We start from the raw sequence: 19,213 nt of genomic DNA, 5'->3' as shown, positions 1-19,213 counted from the left end.
GTTCACCAGATAATCAAAAGACAAAAAGTCTGTCCCCGCAGTCCTGACTGACCACAGACCTGGTCTAAGAGTACAGTATCGCTTCAAGCAGGAGAGCAGACAGTGATAGAGGTAAAGAATTTATTATAAAATGTATTACACTATAAAGTGTCAGAAGTACTAAGAACATGGCATTCTAAGACATGCTTAAAGAATGGAACATAAATAGTGACAAAAAGACTTGTGCAATGCAATAAAATTCACTGAAGGGAAAGTTCACTCAGAAATGATGCGGAGTCACGTTTCCTCGTACGACAGAAACAAATACAGAAGTACTGTACGCGTTTGACAGAACCCTCGAATCCACGCGCCTTGCTTGGACTCATAGCCACAACCATATGGAACAACTGGAGATGAGGTTGATAATATTATTGTGATTCTCATCTTTAATATTTAAAAAAAAGAAAGAAAAGAAACAGAAAACTAATGCTCGCTTCCCTTTCTGAAACATCACATCTCAGCATTGTATACTGTCAAAGGCAACAACAGAGGAATGAATATAAGTGTGTTTTAGGCACACGACATTGGCAACATTTATACAACTTTAACAAAAGCTTCATTAGAACTGTTTGACATTTCATTTTTGTCATTTTGCTGTTGGTTCATTATTGTTGTTATGTACTAGCATATTGTATGGAAAATGTTCATTTTTGCCTTGTTTTAAACTTGTTAGGGCAAAAGAAAAGTTTGAAGTGACCTGAAAACAAACGTGATATCAAGGAAAGTGGCCTCGGGTATTTACATCACAGCTAAAAGTTTTGCTGTGTCAGTTGGCAACAAAACAGTGACAGAGCAGAAGAACAGCGTTTGAAAAAGTCTGGTTTTTATCTCTGCAAACAGATGGTAACACTGAAGACTGGAGACTGGAGGAGGAGGCGACACACAGGAAATACTGCACAGAGCACAGAGCTAGTCTTTTCTTCTTTTCTTTTTATCCCGAAAAATGTGAAAAAAGTTGAACTTTTCATGTGTGAAACACTCTTTTCCCAACATCAACATAAACGTACTCGGGGGGGGGAAGAGTATTCTTTTGGGTCCACTTTGGATTACAAACATTTTACAATACAAGCGTACAAAGTGAAAATGCTTTTCCAAAACATTTGTGTCTTCAGCAGCCTTTGGCCCTTGTCAGCAAACAACACTATAACCTCACACCTTCCTTTCCCCACTGATTCAGCTGAGCCAGCCAGGTTACAGCTTCGAGTCATATGAAGACGGAGTGAAAGAAGAGGCGAAGCCACGCGAGAGAGTTCAGACAAAATGTCATCGAAGCCACTGAGCAACAACTCACTCTGTGATGATGCTGTGATTATTTGCTGCCCCAAGCACTAGTCACGCGTGTACAAAACCTGGAGAGGAAGCATTAGAAAGGTGCAGCGTCACAACTGTTGGCCCGATATATAATACATTTACCTTTTTAGCTCGGTAGAAAATCAACCTCATTACAAAATTCACCCTTTTTTTTAAAAACATTTCTTTATAATATAATATTAACTTGGCAGCACACGAGTGCAGAGCTGAGTCTCACGCCGTCTGCCGCCATGATTTTTTAAAATGAATGCTCAGTAAACATGTGTTAACCCTGACAGCAAATAGATTTATGCACTTGAAAGCTCCATGCCTCACGACACTGTCCTATAAACTCTGCTTGTTTCTGTAAAAACAACTACAGTTCCCTTTGCATTCAATTTGAAAACACTTTAATTTTGCGGGTATTATAGTTTACTGATACCTTCTTGATATTTCACTGTAAAATGATTGTGAAAGAACAACATCATTTGGTGCTAGTCATAGGGACAATGTGGACAGCGTTCAATTACCACAGCGTCATATAAACATGCTGAAATGTAAAATATGTGTAGAACCTATACCTGTAGTCACAACAACTTCAGATGAGTACACACGTTACGTCCAACACAACAAAAAGTTCCTATCACTAAGTTTAGATGAGGTCAATACAGTCACCAATCTAACTAAACTAGACTCTGCTCTGCATCTATATGTTCTGGTCGTTAGCACCAAAAATGTGATCCTTTCAGGAAACCTTCAAGAAATGATTAGAAACAAACCTGTAAAACAAAGTGTCACTAAATTAAGAATATTGTCTGTTAGATGGATTGAAGAGGCAATAATACTTAAAGAGGGACAGCTGTAAAAATCTACTGATTAAAATGACACCGTTTCCCTTTGACTCTTCAGCTTCCATAGCATCGACTCCTGATCTTCTCTTTGATGAAAAAAGAGAAGATCAAATGTTTTACCGCCTGAATAATCCAACTACATTAAACAAAAGACAGCAGACATTTAAGCGTCTGATTTCAGGCATGTTTGAGGTTTTGGTCAGTAAGTCAAAATTCAGAACTTGGAAAAAAAAAATTTCTACTTAAAATTCTTTTTTACGATCAGTGTCAACAAGGCACAGTTGTTCAGGTGTTTACAAAGAACCACTGCTATTGTAACAAGACTATTTGTGCTCTTCAGGGAGGTAGAAGGCCACAGAGACACGCTGACATATGCCGGTCATTTAATAAACACTCATGTTACATGAGTAAAACACAAGTAAGGACTGTGGCGGATGGAGCGAGAACAGACGACTGCCTCCTACACGCAACAAAGTCCTCGGTTTCTGCTGGAGGGCGGATATGTAGAAGGTCCAAACGTGAGCCTGTTACCATTATAACCCACATCCATTCTTTCATTTGGATATGATGAAATTGAGCGTTTCTTAAGTTTCTGAGTGTTAGCAGTGAGTGGAGTGAGACATGGGCATATAGAAGAGTAACAGGAATATTTTAAAAGCAGCACAACATGATTAAGAACACAGTAAAAGCACAGGATTCCTCTTTGGAGCTCAGGACGTTCAGTTCTTTGACAACATTCATAGTGGAAGGAAAGGTCTTCTATACAAGTGTGGAGGGCACAAACAACATCTGGCTCATATGCCAAGGTAATGGAGTGATTAAACAGTGAGCAGCAGGACTCTCTGGTAACGATTGCACTTGATCATTCTCACACACACACACGCGCACGCACACAAGCGCGCGCACACACACACACACACACACACACACACACACACAGAGTCTGTTTGTCTTGTCCTGAATATGGGAAATGTCACATCAGACTGACCGTCAGAAAGTCAACCCTGTTTAGTTCAGCGGGATATGACGGAGCTGATGGAGTTGTACGATGTGCCTCCGTTGCAGGTGGGAGGGTAGACGTTGGTCGCTCCTAATGCCTCCATGTTGACCCTGAAAACAGGAGACGCTTTAAGCAAGAAGTCGGCTGCGTCCCGACGGCCGAGCTCCCTCAGTTTGGCCATCAGCACGCCGACCGTGCTCTCCGTCCGTCCACTCCACTCCTGTAGCAGCGCCGCCGTTGGGCTGGGCTGCAGCGTGGCCTGCTGGGAATCTGCATTCAAGTCCAGCTCATGAGTGCCATTTGCAGTCCCGTTACTGTGTTTGGCCACCAAATCAGTGAGGCCGAGGTTCATGGCCAGCAGGCACCAGTCTTTCCCCAGAGCGTCAGGAGGGTCCAGCATGCGGCAGAGCTTCCTGCGCGCCAAAAGAGGAACATCTGATATATGGATGTCGGTACCCAGAATCCCCTGCTGGTAAACTTCAGCACAGCCGAAAGCCAGAATGCTGCTGAAGCTCTCCCGGAAACCACCCATGGTGTTGGTGAGAGAATTTTCACGCTGGACTTGAGCCCGTAAAAAATCTTTGGGTTGGTAGACCATGATGGGGGCGTGGTGTTCCCGCAGCTGCTGAGGACTTAAGTAGTATTTGGCTGTGAGCAGTCCGGGGAGCGTGGAGGCCAATAGGTTCTCTGTTATGCTGCAGATGGTGTCCAACAGGGTGTAGCACTTGGCCCGCTCTGATTCGTGTCCACGCACCTGAATCTCCACCCCCTGGCCGTGGTTGACCAGCAGAATAATGGCCTCCACGCCTGTCTGTGTCACCTTGGCCCCATTCATCCAAAGATGGATATCTCCATCAAAATCCTCCGCACCCTCCTCCTCTGGTTTTTGCTGGTGGCTCCAGCGACACAGGTTCACTTGCAGTTTGTGAAACAGGCCACAAGGGAAGGGGGTAAGGTGCTCAGCAGGGACGAGTCGCACGCCCCCATAGATCAGCGACTCCTCCTCCTCGTCTTCAGTCCAGGAATGATGAAGACCGTTTGTCTTGATGAGGGCGGGAACGTCCACCATGGAGGGGTTGGTGAGATCACGGGCACAGACATCCATGGCGTCCAAGATCTGCAGCAGTTCGTCCACGTCACTTTCAGCGGCCAGAGCCTGCACCTCCTCCAGCCTGTAGCGCCCCCTGTAGTGGTGGATGGCCTTTGGCATCTCCACAGAGAGTAGCTTGCCAAGAACATTGCTGCACAGCCAGCGAGGCTCCAGAAGAACAACATCCTGTACTGTCTCACTCTGCATGATGTTGATCTGTGGAAGGAAGGAAGAGGAATAATGACAGCAAATTAAAGCCAAAGAATATAAGAAAAGACAGAGAAATCAGAGAGAAATAGATTTGGATACGTGAAGGTTTTTCTGAGCTCATTCAGCTTGATTTTGATCCATTCATGACAACATAGCACACCCTGGTGGCGATCTGGAGAAATAATAGATGGCTTTGAGGAGCCACTCGGGCATCACCCTTTGATTTGACCTCTCTTCTTTGATAATAAAGAATATTACATTCTTAAGAATGCTTTTCCTGAAGCATATACGACAGATCAGCAACAGCAGCACACCTAAACTTGTCCTCACTGATCGTCACACATTCTCTGGAGACTGTCTAGAGCAGGGGTCACCAACCTTTTTGAGACCGAGAGCTACCTGAAGGTTAGAGAATAATATGGAGGGCTACCATATTAACATTTTATGCAGTTTACCATTTAAATGATAAATATTATGCATTCAATTGCATACACATTAATTCCAGTGCTTACTCCTAATGATTATCACAGTTTTTATAAACAATATCAAGGACATTTTACTCAGTGATCATATGGATACATACAAGTGAGGTGAAGTGAAATGAGCCCGTGGGCACCACGTTGGTGACCACTGGTCTAGAGGGACTGTACAAATTTCTGCAGAAATCGCTTCAGACATTATCCAAAGATTTTCCTGCCAGGTCCCGCAGCAGGAGAAACACTGGATAATCCACAGTGGGTGAAAGGGCTGGTGTCAAGCCAGGCACCACCCCCTCACCTACATCATCTGGAGATTCTCCTACTGTGCTGTTGTGAACGCCTCTCACCCACATATTGTCACGCTACATTCTGACGTATGTGAACAACAAAATCAGAAAAACGTACAAAGCCAAGTCTCCAGTCATTACCCGCAGTTCATGTCAGAAAATGACTTTGTTGTTATTTCTGTTTCGTTGCAGAATCTTCCATGATAAATACATTTAACCGTTTTTAATTCAGTGTATAATTTTTTCCTCCTCCAAAAGCATCTAATTATTATTTTATTTACGAGCAGCAGTCTGATTTGAAACTGGTAAAATCCAACAAACACACCTCTCCCATGCTGTGAAGTTGCAGGGCCAGTGTGCGGAGGTGCTCCTGGTTGACCAGAGGGTTGATATGCTCCTGGACGTCACTGACAAACTGCTGCCATGACGTCAGCTGGTTAGGTCCGCTCATCTTCCTCCACGTCGGCAATGTGGTCAGCAAACGCTCTGACAACAATGTCATGGGACCACAACTCTGCAATGACAATTGGATTCACTGCATGTCATCATCTCTTTAGTTCAGCTTTAAAACTGTAGGGCGCAACGTTTAAATATAAACTGATGGCTGTTAGATTCAAACAATTTCCAAAATAGTTCACATAATGCTGAATCAGCCCATTAGCTCCACATGACTCTCTCTGTATGATGCTGTTTATATATAGCAACATTATAGTAGGAAGTGATTCGCTTTATGTTAAGTGAATCATGTATATACGTATATAAATGATTATATATATATACATATATACATGTATATGTGTATGTATATATATATAAATATATATATATACACATATATATAGGAATATATATATATATACATAAGCATGTATAAATAATGGATTCTAACAGATGAGAACAAATGAGGAAGATAAACAATATTCTACATTCAGTTTGGACAATTCTACATTCATATGTTGAACTAGTCTGTATTTGCATTAACAATGAATTGCACTACCCATTAAAATACTACATATTTATAACTCAAAAACATTACATATTGTTTTCATTGGCATCCTTAAGGTTTTAATAGGCAGGATTTTGTGGTATAATTGATCAATAACTTCCTTTCAGACTTCAGCCCCTTCCCTGGACTCTGTTTACAAGACATAAGGAAATCAGTCCTATAATGAAAGGTTTGGCCAGTGGCAGGACAGTTCAGAGAGAGAGAGAGAGAGAGAGAGAGAGAGAGAGAGAGAGAGAGAGAGAGAGAGAGAGAGAGAGAGAGAGAGAGAGAGAGAGTGCAATCTGATATGCTGCAAAGACACCTTAAAATAAGTGTAAAAAGGAGGAATGGACAATAAACACAATGAAACACTTGTTTTCAGAGACAGAACGGTTCCCTCAGGCCATCTGTTGAGTATGAAACTAGTGTGCATGTCTTTGCTCATCTGACGGGTTGAGCTCAAGACATAGAAATGCTCCACAATCAACTATTTTTCTGGCAAGTCTGCCTACTGTAGCTTTAAGTCTATGGCCTGTAAAAAGAAAGCGGATAACATGAAGAGAAGATTTTTCAGGACCTTTAGACTGACTTGATTAACTTGGTTATTTAACAACTGTGCACATGTTTATTCAGGGTGATTGAGTTTAAGTCAAGGTTTAAAATTCACAGGACAGACAAACAGAGTAAGAACAGGAGCTCACTGAGATGATGTTGGTGCGAAGCTCCTGCAAGTGACTCCTCAGCAGCTTTAGGTCTTTAGAGTTTGATGCGCCGGCGTCCATTACAAACAATTTGTCACTGATCTGCAGGTCATTGCCAAATCTGAAAATATAGCAAACACACAAAGAGAACAAAAACAACCAGTTAACATAGTAAAATATGGGAATATACTGAAATAACAGAGACCCTGAAGCTGGTGTAGACCAGTCAAGTGCCACAACCCATAATAATAACAACATAATGACTGTGGCCTGAAAAAGGCTCCAGTGTTTGGTTGGTTGGAGCAGTCACTGAGGCTTATGGTTACTGTAGTTTGTATGAACTATTTGACAAAAATAACTGTGGCTTCATTACCGACCTGTTCCTGACTTCCTTAAGAAGTGCTCGCTCCTTGTCGTAGCTGAAGTCTCCAGAGAAAGCTCTGGGAACATCAGCAAGGTCAGCATGCGTCGCGACCAGGACAACCATAAGTGGCTGCTGTATCCGACCTCCAAAAACTGGAAAAACACGCAAGAAGACACGCAAAGTCAGGTTTAATCACTACAAACAAACAAGTTTGTTCCTAAACATTTTTCAACATCCTAGATGTTGTTTGGCAAAATTCAATGACTAAAAATTTCTGGAAAATGTCCTGGTATTAAGGTTCCAAATGTATTATAACAGTCGCCCGTTCAGTTATTTGGAGGATCTTTATAATACAATCACTTTTTACCTGCGACAATCAGACTAATAGATTCAAATATCTGAGACAATTCTAGGCTTTTTAGGCAGATACACTGTTCATTCAGTCGGACTGTCCTCACCAATGTTGTCCTGTGGCAGGGTGAGAGCTTTCAGAAGGTTCAGCCAGTAAGTGATGTGGCTCAGCTGGGTCTCGTAGGACTCCTCCAGGCTGAACAGGACCAGGTGGATTGCTGTGACATCGTTGGCTGCAAAGTAGTCGTAGGTGCAATAATAGACCGGGTTCCCCGAAAACTCCCACACACTGAAGTCCCCCACACCTACAGAGGGAAGCAAACAAACATGTGGAGTTTGAATGCATATTCACACATTTAGGGAAATATTTCCTGTGTTTGGTTTTGCTTTTGGTTAAACAGAGGCTTCTCTGGTTCTTACCGTGGATGTTGGTGTGCTGGATGTCGATGGCCCTTGTGGCCTGCTCATCAGCTGTTGACACAGAGTTGTTGACGGGGGAGAAGACTTCGAGGACGCCTTTGGTGAGGCTGGGCTCAAACATCATGCTGCGACTCCGCACACTAACATTCTCACAGCCAGGGTACAGGTTGGAAATGCTCACTGATACTAAAGCACAGAGAAACAGAGAATAAACAGGAGGGTCACCTTCAGGGAACATGACAAAATGTTCAATTTATAAAGACCTTTTGAGAAAAGAAAAGTTGCATCAGAAGCAAAAAAAATCAAATAAAAATATAATAAAGGTTCTTCAAAAGCATGAATAAATGTGTTGCTTTTAAGTTACAACTATCATTTCAGATGAATTAATTGTTTTGGAACAATATAAAGAAACTTCTTAACTATTCTATATTGATTAAAACATCTGTGGTATGAAGGATTGATGCTCTTACAAGAGCTTTTCCAGAAAGACACGGTGATCCAAAGTGAGGGTCTTATATCATGTCATTATTCCAAGCCTCTTAAAGCATATTAGTAAATTATTTGCTATACAAATGAGCAAGATACAGCAAATAATAATAAAAAAACCCATGATGAACTCTTTAGAAAACTGTGCTGAAAATTCTCAACTGGTCAAATAAAAGTCTATGTGTAGTAATGTCATCCAATGTTTACACACTTGATAACACACGGGGGCGCTGTTCTACAGCAAATAACTATCTCGAGTTTCTTAACATTCTGCAGGACCACGCCTTGTGTTTATTTTTTGTCAAAGCAAATAGTTCAAGATTTAGGTAGTTACTGGACACACAGAAACACTCGCTATGTGACTTTCTGGATTGTGTTTGCTTTCTTGGAGCTTGAATCAGTCATCCAGAGAGTGAAGCAAACAAACAGAAATAAAAACAAACACATGCTCGAGTTTCAAGTGTTTGGCCTTGGTGTGAATGCACCGTGTGACAAACAACAAAGTAAACCAGAAAGAGATCAGTCCCTCTCAAATAGGGTTGCAAAAATTCCAATTAATTCCCATGGAAAATATTCAATTTTGAATATTTCCAAAATTTCCAATCCTATGAAAAGTCTCTGGAAAGTTTCTGGGAGTTTTCCACCCCTTTGCAACCCCACTCTCATATAACTAAAGCACAAACTGAAATGCACAATACATAACACTGCCTAAAACCATCACATAGTTACAAACATTCAGACAACATCATTTCAATGCAGCACATTTGACTTTCAACAAGCTCACATAAATCCACTCCAATAAGACAAATGAGTTAGTCTCAGTTGTGTGTCTTTGCGTGTCACTGTGGACTCATGACACACAATTCAGCCAATAAAGATTGTTACTGAAGTCGGCTGGAAATGAAAGACGGAGAAAAAGAAAAAGAAAAAGAAAAAGCCACTTGTACGCAGCTCTCTGCTCTGACACAGGCCACAGGTTTCCAGATAGTATAGACGATGGGATCAGTAACTCTATACAGCTCACATGAATGAACATTATCTGAGCAAACATCAAATCTGTCTGGGAGGTAACGGCTCTGAACACTGCAAAATAGAGACACAGCAGCGACACAAGTGTGTGTGTGTGAAGGGGGGACGATTGAGGGTAAATGTGGGGGAAGATTAAACACAAATGAGTTTTCTCATACTACACCGAACAAGTAGTAGTAGTAAAAAGTTTCTTCTTTATGATGTAAAAGGTTGTTGTAGTAACAAGGTTAATACTCAGCTTAACTGGAGTTGAGATTTTGGTAAGTTACTTAAACGCAGGGTAGCGTTTGTATCTGTGCTTCTAATTTTTTATTGTGCAAAGGCTTTTTTGTGAGTGTGATTATAGCATCTTTAAAATATGTCTCAGTATGTTGCAACTTCTAGAAAATGAAACAACAAGGGTGTGAGTCCTGTGTTTTCCTCATTCACATCTGGGACCCTGGGAATGATCCAGTGTGTGTTACATATCAATATTCACAGTTACCAGAGTTACCAGAGTCAGATCATTTTTACATGATTCTATTATACAACTAGGTCCATCTACAATTGTTGTTTAAATTTCACAAATTCAAAGTGAGAATCCAAAAACATACAAACTGTCTCTGGTATAACTGAAGTTTCAACCATAATTTGAGGATCATCACGTGAAACAGCATTGCAGAAAACTGGAATTATTACTTTTATGAAACTGTGGCATAAACATGATGAATAACAAATGACGGGGAAACTGAATCCAATTAACTTGCTGTGTAGTAACGTCAGAGAAAAATCATCATTCTGGCCTGTTTTAAGAGAATAAGTCATACTGATCCTGGCAGGTAAACTTCAGGATTAATCTTGTGTTGAATGATCACAGTTTCCTTAAATTCTTGAGTAACTGACCTGCAGGTTTGGAGTTGACGGGGGAGTTGGGGTGACGGGTGTTGGTCATGCGAGTTCTCCGCCTCCTGAAGAAGCTGCGCAGGATGCCACATTTCAGAGACTCCAGCAGTGTGCTCTTTCCAGCTCCAGAGTGTCCAAACAGCTTGAGCTTGATCCTCGGCTGAACAGTCTGAGTGGGCCGCAGCTGCTGGATGTAGCTCAGTTTGTGGTTGTCCTGAGACAATAATAATCACACAGGAAGACTTGAATTTGTAATTCTTGAATTTGCGATGGTAGTAGAGTTGTCAGGCTATAATTAGATTGAGTTGCTTTCATCTAAAAACTAGGGTAAACATTGTCATTTTGTTGTCATAATCAACAATTTCATAATGGTCTTTCAGCATAAATGTAAACCAAGTGATTTGTGGGAGAACTAGACTTTTGCAAATACACATACTCATCTCTTCAAGGAAAAGATCACTATTCCAGCATCAGTAATGACTGGCGATGCTGAAAATGATGGCACTTGATGAAAAGTCAGGTGATGACCACCAGTTAAAATCCTATAATGTGAAGCGGCACTCGAGGACAAGTGAGAGGATCAAAAAGTTTATGATTCATCCTCGTGAGTGAAGACACCACCGATGCTTGCACACAGACACAGCTAAAAGACTATAAAGTTATATAAATATTACTAGTATTAGTGTTTTCTTTGTTTTTGCTGAATCATACTTTAGTTTTAGATTAAATGTTATATGGCCCAGCAGTTAAGATTCACTATCATGTATGAGAATAACTGATTGATACATGTTGGCTGATATGATGTTTTGTTTTAAATGTAAATTAAAATGTTATGTTTTGACACAAATTATTTGAATGGGTCCTTCTACTAATCTAATTGTTTTACAATGAAACAAAAATACCGTACAGCGAGAAAAACTCCTCTGAGTCTAAACACCGCTCTAATTCTGTCAGTTCAACAGATAACATCAGTTAACATGGAACAAAGAGTTTTTAAAATCATCCAATAGATGAGTCATACATCAGAAGTGATGTCAAATGCTGTGAGTGGATGTGTGGGATGTAAAAACACTTGTGTTCCCACCTGGGTTATGTTGACACATTCAGTAAATAAAGTTTTTGATTTCAATCGATGGGATGCACATCAACGCTTTTCCTTTTGTTAGTTCTTTATTAACAAATGTGCTCTCTTTCAAGCACCAAGTTTTGCCTGGGTTCCTTGGGAAGTCAGTCTTTCCTTCAAATCTGGCACCAGTGTGTGAAAAGTGTCTTAAATTAGCTCAGCATATGCAGAGGATGAGTGTTTTCACAGTTGCTGCTTTGGTGTTTTCACGCTCTGCACAGAATCTCAGCGGGTTTTCTGGAAAAACTGATGAGAAAAAATGTTGCTAACATTTAACTTTAGGTTAAAAAAAGTCAAGGTTGATGACAGCAGTATGTGTGACCAGGCGCATTAAACGGCCTTCAAGCGAGACACAAGTTCACTCTATCCAGAATGTTCTTGACGTCATTCTGGATTTACTATTTGGTCAGTTGATTCTGGTTCTTCTGGTTGTTCAGGGTCTGTGACACCTCATCTGTCAAACACGGTGCTGGAAATGGCACACTGACATTTACAGGTGATGAAAACAGCTTTGTGTGCTCAGATTCATTTGATTGCAATGATCAAAACACATTTTGAAGAGGTGGAGGAGGTTTTAACCTTTGGTAGGAGATTAAAATATCTTTTACAAGTGAGACCTCATCTAAGCCCCCTTCAAACTCAACTGCGAATGAATGATAAAATGAAGTAAGACGAAATAAAAATACTGAGCTCTGTCCCAAAGTGTAAAAAGTAAGGTTCTTTAAAAACATTCATGGATAATGGCCGTGCTAACAACCATAAGATGAATATGTGCCTTAGCGTTGTGCCAGAATTTGTATTGCTGTCAAAAATGAAGCAAGCAAATAGCAGTAAAATGGGCTACATTTACTTGTGCTCCAACTAATGTGGATTAAAGCCGAAGCCAATACAAACCATGTGCATTCCAGAATCATTTCATGCAGGTGTGAATGCCAATCAAACACATTTCCACTAGTCAAAAACCGGTTTGAACCTGGGCTTAAACAGGTTTTTAACCAGTGAGAATGGAGTATAATTAAAGCACAGACTTGGTACTTGGTTGAAACTGAATGTGATGAATCAAAGAGCCTGAAGATCAACTGCAGCTCAAAAACAAAAAAGATACCTTCCCTTCAAAAAAGAACAACTTAGATACAGGAGCATTATCACTGTTGTTCGTATGATAACAGTGCTGCCACAAAGTCTAAAAATGGCAGCGTGCGATAATCTCACACATCCCTGTCTCTCTCCACGGCTCACTGCACTGAAATAAACCATGTGCGATGAGTGTTTGTGAAACCTGGTTTTGCATAATACAAAGTTTAAGTCTTTTCTTTGTAAGTTTTACATTTAAATAGTTAACTTCTAGAAATATACAAAATTAAACTAAATGCAGGTTTTAGTTGTGTGTTAGTTTTTACCTTTTTAAGCCTTCCCAACAATGAAACTATGTGTTCATGATGATCAGTAGAAGCCAGATCCTCTGATGTCTTTCCATCCTACAGGAGGAAAAACAAGAAAAAGAGGGATAAATGTGTATATGTATCATAAATCTTCAGCAAACACATCATCTCACAGGCTTTTAGGTCACTACATATTAACTTCCATTGCCTCAGATTTTGTGCAGTCAATAACAAACTAGTGACTACTAGTGAAACCACACACTTAGAAATATACATATACATAAAGGTGAATAAGACACTTAAAAATCACAATTTAAAACAAATTCTAAAATGTTACATACATTTAAAATGACATAATATAACAACTAGGAAGTTAAAAATGTAAAAAAAAAGAAGTTGTTTATTTATTGGGTTCAATTCACATCATATTTAAGAGACAGCATTAAAAACATTCATGTTAAAATACTTAACCATCAGCCTTGAACACCGTGTATAAGATGCATAAGATTATATTAAAAGACTGGAGTTTCAAAGCTGAAGCTACCGAGTCTCACAATTTTTCTCTTCATCAAAGTGGACTTATTTGTTACTTTCTCTTCAACACGCTGACACAGAAGCACCAAAGTCCCGACAACTTTTATGTCTCTCTCACTAACTCAGCCATCTGTCACTGTCCGGCTCTGGCTGCTGCTCCACAGGGGAAAAAAACACAGCATCGACAGCCTGAAACACCCACACATCACTTCCCATCTCTACAGAGCAGTGAAGCAGAGGGATACTGAGCTCAGTTTGTGATGATGACGAACAACTGATTGTTTTATTCAAACAACTCTCTTTCCTGTCATTTTCTCGCTCTGATTTGCACTTATCCTTCTGTAAAACCTCTATCTGATAAGGTCACATAACACCGTAAGAGTGGAAATTGACCTTTAAGTTGTTTGGATCAGTGAAACGTATATGCAAATGCAGTGCAGCTTGAACCAAAAAAATGACCACTTAGTGTTGATTAATATGCCAACCCATGCAACTGCAAAGTGTCACAATTATTACTACTGATGGTTGGCAGCAACACAGGACCGGCTGGTGTTCTGTTTGACACTCAACGGGACATAAACACAAGATGATCTTGAGATTTTTCGAGAAAATGCTTTTGGAAGTCTGTGTTATTTAAAATGTGCACACAAATTATAGAACAAATTATAGAAATGTAACTGTGAGGTTTCTTTATTCTCATCCAACTGCTGCACAAACACCAATTGCAGGGCACTGGACAATGAATTAAACATCCCAGTACACAGTTTTCAGATTAAACATGCATACAGCAACACATACGCTGTCATACAATATTAACAGCCAGAGAAAACAGGGAGAGAGAGAGAGAAACCTCAACACATTTCTAAATAAAGCTCAAATTACAGCAGATGAAATTCATATATAAAATACCAGATCGACCAGATTCAGTCAAACATCTCAGAAACAAGCCAAGATGCAATAACCATAACCATAGCTATTTTGGCTCAAAGTGTTTTACACATAATCCTGGAGAATATTTTATGAACTCTGTACATTGTGACACTAAGGGAAGAACAATTGGAAAGTGCCTTTTCCAAATATGCAACAACTGGAGTTGTTGTTCAGTGAAATGCTTTAGATTTAAAAAAAGAAAAGACAATATTGATGGCACCTTTAACTTCACTGAACACAGAGATAATGAACAATCCAGGGAGCATTATGACACATATGGAATGAACAAAATCAAAACACCAGGGAAGAATCTATTTCAACTGTTAAGTACAAGGTGGTAAATAACACATCTGTCAAATATAACCACTTACAAACACATATAGAAACCAGGAAAGACTCCTACTCATGATTTAGGAATACAGTATTTACGCACTTACTAAAAAGTAAATGAATAATGAACAGATCACTGCCTGGACTGAAACCAAACATTTTCTAAGGGGAAATGTTCCGATAAATCAAAATGACATGTTATTACATGGTATCTAAGATGTTTTTAGGGTGTGTTGCACATGCAGCTTTATTAAAATCTTTTCCAATGACGAATTTCAGAGATGGTTAAATGTCAGTGGAATGGGAGGGTCATTCCAAAAGCTTCAGCATGTGTTTCTTGAAGTGGTTGAAGGTGGATTTTTGATTTTATAACCACAATTTGCTAATGTTTATTGTTTCCTGCTCCACAGGCTTCCACTCACAAGACTAAAACATTTTTTCCTCCACTATTCTTAACATAGAAGGTTATTAAGTTTAAGTACATGGACATCACAGAACGAAGCCTAGAGAAATATCTGCTGGCAGTGCTGAAGTTTTTAAATTCTCAGTTGCATCAGGGGTTAGAGCAGCGTGCAGCTACAAAACAACTTTGTGTGCAGCATTTAAAGATTATTGTATGCAGCCAATCTATGAGGTCAAACACTCGCATCCCGAGATAAAACTCAATCTGGTCTCTGACTCCTCGTACCAAGTCTGCACTCTCTTGGATTCTGAGCCCTTTTACAAAAGTCCTCACCTGCTGTTCAGCGTCTGACTGAAGTAATGAACTGTCTTCCTTTAAGACATGTGAACATGTGTTTGTTTGCTTTAAAATGACTCAAGACTCGACACTTTTTAGAATGATGTACAGATCATACAAGGAGAAGTGATCTAATGAGTGCACCTTAAAGGAAAATTAAAGGCAAGTATCTGGGTTTAAAAGGGTCAAGTCAATTTCAGTAATGAATAGGACGAAACACTTTAAGCTTATTAGGTTTTATAAGCACATCTGCAATTAAATCCAGTTTGCATAAAGATGCTGATGGCAGCATTGTCATTTTTATAAGGCATGCATGTGAAGATATTTCTCTACAGCAAATAAGCCAACAAATTTATCAACAAATCGAGACAAAAAGCTTATTTTAGTATATTCACTGGACCATGGTAACACCCTCTAAGACATGCACATCTTATGGTGATAAATGTTCTATACATGGACACGCTTCTCCACTGTGAGCAGCACCGGCTCATACAGCAAGGTAAGTGACAGTGTAATTAATCAAAATGATAAGAGGCCATGCAGCAGTGAAAAAATAACCACATTCACATTTATCTGCAGCGTCTGATGTAAGCTACATTACATAATACAGCGTGTGTAAGTTGTGAGGGGAAACAGTGAAAAAGAAGAAAACTGTGTGGGGACTAACGTTTGTGACGGCGTCAATGTTGGCGCCGGCCAGGCAGAGATGCCGAACCACCTCAAGACTCCCGTTGTTAGCGGCCAGGTGGAGGGGAGTTCTGCCATACTAGGTGAAAAGAGAAAGAGTTTCGGTCAATGACAAGTGACAAATGGCAAAAAGTACAAAACAAAGTATGTGGTCACGGTTTTTTGGCTAAAATTATCAAAAAAAAAGGAGGGGACAGATTCTGGTTGGATGAAGGAGAACATATTTTCAGTCTATTGTTGTTGTTTTCAAATCTTCATAGGATGTCTATACAAGGATATACACATTTGTATTACCATGTACACATATATATCCTCAAAGAAATAGGAAGTACTTTCATGTTATTCATTTCCAAGGAAAACAGCATATGTGTTTTACATCAGTGGATGGAAATGCAATGCAATCTGCACCACAACCTTCATTTTAAATGTGAAATAAATATGTCTTGTATTACATTCAATCTTCAATCTGCTGTAAAAAAAACAAAAAACCCCAACAAAAAACAGTAGATGTTTTTGACTCCCCAGTGTCTTCAGCTGACAGTGAAGATAAATCCAGACTCAGACTCAGAAGTGTGTGATAAGGTTTTCAATAAAAGGCAGAAACTGAATAACGAATAATGAATAAATAACATCACTGGAAGTGCTCCCTGCTTCTGATGCACATTTTATTCCCCTGATCTATGCTAGGACAAATATTTGGTATGCAAAAGGCAAACGTACCACAGAATGCATAAAATAAAAAGACTGGAGAAATATGTGTGGGAAGTCGTGCCTTGCTAATGGGCAAACAAAGGTGGGGTTTTTCAAATAAAACCGTAAATCAGATCCTTTTTCTTGGCAAAAAATTCACATGATATATCAAAACTGAAATTAGAGGTCAGAGCAAATGAATTTGACCTGGATTTTATTACAGGACTTTGAGTATTAAATATTTTACCAAATATCTCACTTGCAGTATGAGCCCAGTCTAGTTTTGACTGAGTCATACAGTTCAAATCTTTAAGATGTTTGTATTTACAGAAAATCCTTTAAATCCCAGTAATACATTTGCTACTATGTATGTAGTATGTTATACGTCAAAGAAAACTGCATGGCTGCAAGTTGAACTACAACAGCTGTGTTTGGGTCGTGCAGGATGAGCATCAATATTTATGTGACCAGGAGCATTTGAATGAATTGACATGCATTTCTAGAATGTCTTTAGGTAGTCATTGAAGGTTGTTGGGTGTAGATTTGATGGAAATTATATCTGTTTACAAATAAATCTACAAGACTATAAAGGGTGCAAAAAGAGAAAACTTTCTGGTGACTCTTAAATCAACCTAAATCTTGTACCATTCTAGTGTTGTGGAAGTTTTTGCTGTTACTCTAAAGGAACATGGGTGTGATGGTGGTTGTTACCTTGTTGGCGAGGTCAAGGCTGGCCTTGGCGTTACAGACTGCCATGACAATGGGCAGGTTTCCATCCTTACAGGCGATGTGCAGTGGCGTGTTGCCATGGCGATCCTGCTGGTCCAAGTGGCAATGGTGTCTGAGAAGGCAACGGACCACTTCAACCTGACACCTTCGAACGGCCAGGTGGAGGGCAGTGTGGCCGTCCTGGACACAAACACACAGACACACAGACACACAGTAAATCTCTCCTCCTGTCGAACACAGCAGATTCAGCACCAATACACAGGTGATTTATCAGGCTATGAACCATTGAGATAGATCACGTCATTAGAAGGTTGTGCATAACTTTTTCTGTTTTTAATAAGAGAAGTGATTTCTTCAAATGAAGCTTGAGTCTTTTTTTTTTTTAACTTTCTATCACTGTTAACATCACATGTATTTTCTTTCAGTGGTTCATTGTTATTATTCAAACTTGTTTGTTCTCATTTGTTTTTTTTTGCTGGTGACTAGTTTATCCCCTGAGGACTAATTAAAATCTTTTTTTATTTTTAAGATGAACTTAGTACAACCAGATGGGAGGAAACCCTGAGGCAGGCCCAGAAGCACTGAGAATACCCAGAAGGATCTGGTATTCAAAGTCATTTTCTGTTTCATACTGCATCAACAATAAAGCCTGCATTGTCACTGTACACTGCATGCTGTGCTAAAACGTTTGCAGTCAAACAGAAGTCAGAAAAGTGAGAAATGTGTATGCTGTTTACGACCTTGTCAGTCGCTTCCAGATCTGCACCGTGCGCCACCAGACACTCCACGATGTCCACAAAACCTCGAGCAGACGCCGTCAGCAGCGGACTCTCGCCCTCGCGGTTCTTCACATCCACATGGCAGCCAGCCTGGCAGAGCGCCCGGGCTACTGCGGAGTATCCATGCCAGGCAGCACAGTGCAGCGGGGTCTCCTGCTCCTGGAGATGGAAATGTAGACCAAGACAGAATAAAACATGCATCCTTTGGTGGGAGAAGGACACCTTTAATGTTCACTAGATCATTTGTCAGCTGTTTAAGTTCATGTGCACATGTGCTTACCCTGTCTGCCAGGTCTGGGTTGGCTCTGATGCTGCACAGGTAGTTCACCACATCCACATTGCCATAGCGAGCTGCCACATGAAGAGCCGTCTCTCCAGACTGTGGGAAAAGTGCAACACAGGAGAGAAGAATATGCTGATGTAACTTGCTCATCATTTTGTTGACTAAAATAAACCACAGAAGGCTTTTATGCACATAAATCACTATATAAGAAGTACAACGTTTTAGCACTTAGAGGTATAAAAATAACAGCTATCAAATGCTTCCTGCTATGTCAACTCTTTTAACTCTGAGTCAGCAACTTCCCAAACACTTCTACATTGATTGAACGGCTCTAATAGTTTAGCTGCCAGTCAGAGCAGGAGCTTGTAAAAAGGGAAGAAGGTTATGTGAACCAATAACCAAGACATGGTGTTCACTTGTTGATGGGAAAGTCAAGCACTAAAAATAATATCTTGGGGATTTAAACTGGAGACAAAACAATTCAATCAGAGGAGATTATATAAAACCCAGCAGAGAGAAAAGGTTCACCTTGGTAAAAAGGTG

The 19,213-nt window shown here is 40.1% G+C and overlaps 1 protein-coding gene across 1 annotated transcript in view; it reads right to left on the bottom strand.

Moving 5' to 3' along the window:
• Positions 1-106: 106 nt before the first annotated feature.
• Positions 107-19,213, bottom strand: part of dapk1 (death-associated protein kinase 1) — a 62,610-nt gene continuing 43,503 nt past the window's right edge. The window contains exons 15-26 of the mRNA XM_044027178.1: positions 18,668-18,766; positions 18,349-18,546; positions 17,591-17,788; positions 16,170-16,268; positions 12,988-13,065; positions 10,465-10,678; positions 8,068-8,253; positions 7,755-7,952; positions 7,310-7,448; positions 6,933-7,053; positions 5,572-5,760; positions 107-4,486 (exon numbers count right to left, since the gene is read on the bottom strand). Coding sequence (XP_043883113.1) covers positions 3,194-4,486; positions 5,572-5,760; positions 6,933-7,053; positions 7,310-7,448; positions 7,755-7,952; positions 8,068-8,253; positions 10,465-10,678; positions 12,988-13,065; positions 16,170-16,268; positions 17,591-17,788; positions 18,349-18,546; positions 18,668-18,766 — 3,012 coding nt within the window. The 3' untranslated portion in view covers positions 107-3,193. The remainder of the gene's footprint in view (positions 4,487-5,571; positions 5,761-6,932; positions 7,054-7,309; positions 7,449-7,754; positions 7,953-8,067; positions 8,254-10,464; positions 10,679-12,987; positions 13,066-16,169; positions 16,269-17,590; positions 17,789-18,348; positions 18,547-18,667; positions 18,767-19,213) is intronic.

The sequence above is a fragment of the Solea senegalensis genome, linkage group LG5, assembly GCF_019176455.1.
Source record: "Solea senegalensis isolate Sse05_10M linkage group LG5, IFAPA_SoseM_1, whole genome shotgun sequence".
NCBI classification, from domain to species: Eukaryota; Metazoa; Chordata; class Actinopteri; order Pleuronectiformes; family Soleidae; genus Solea; species Solea senegalensis.
The sequence above is the reverse complement of the archived record's forward strand: the minus strand, read 5'-3'. Positions and strand labels throughout refer to the sequence as shown.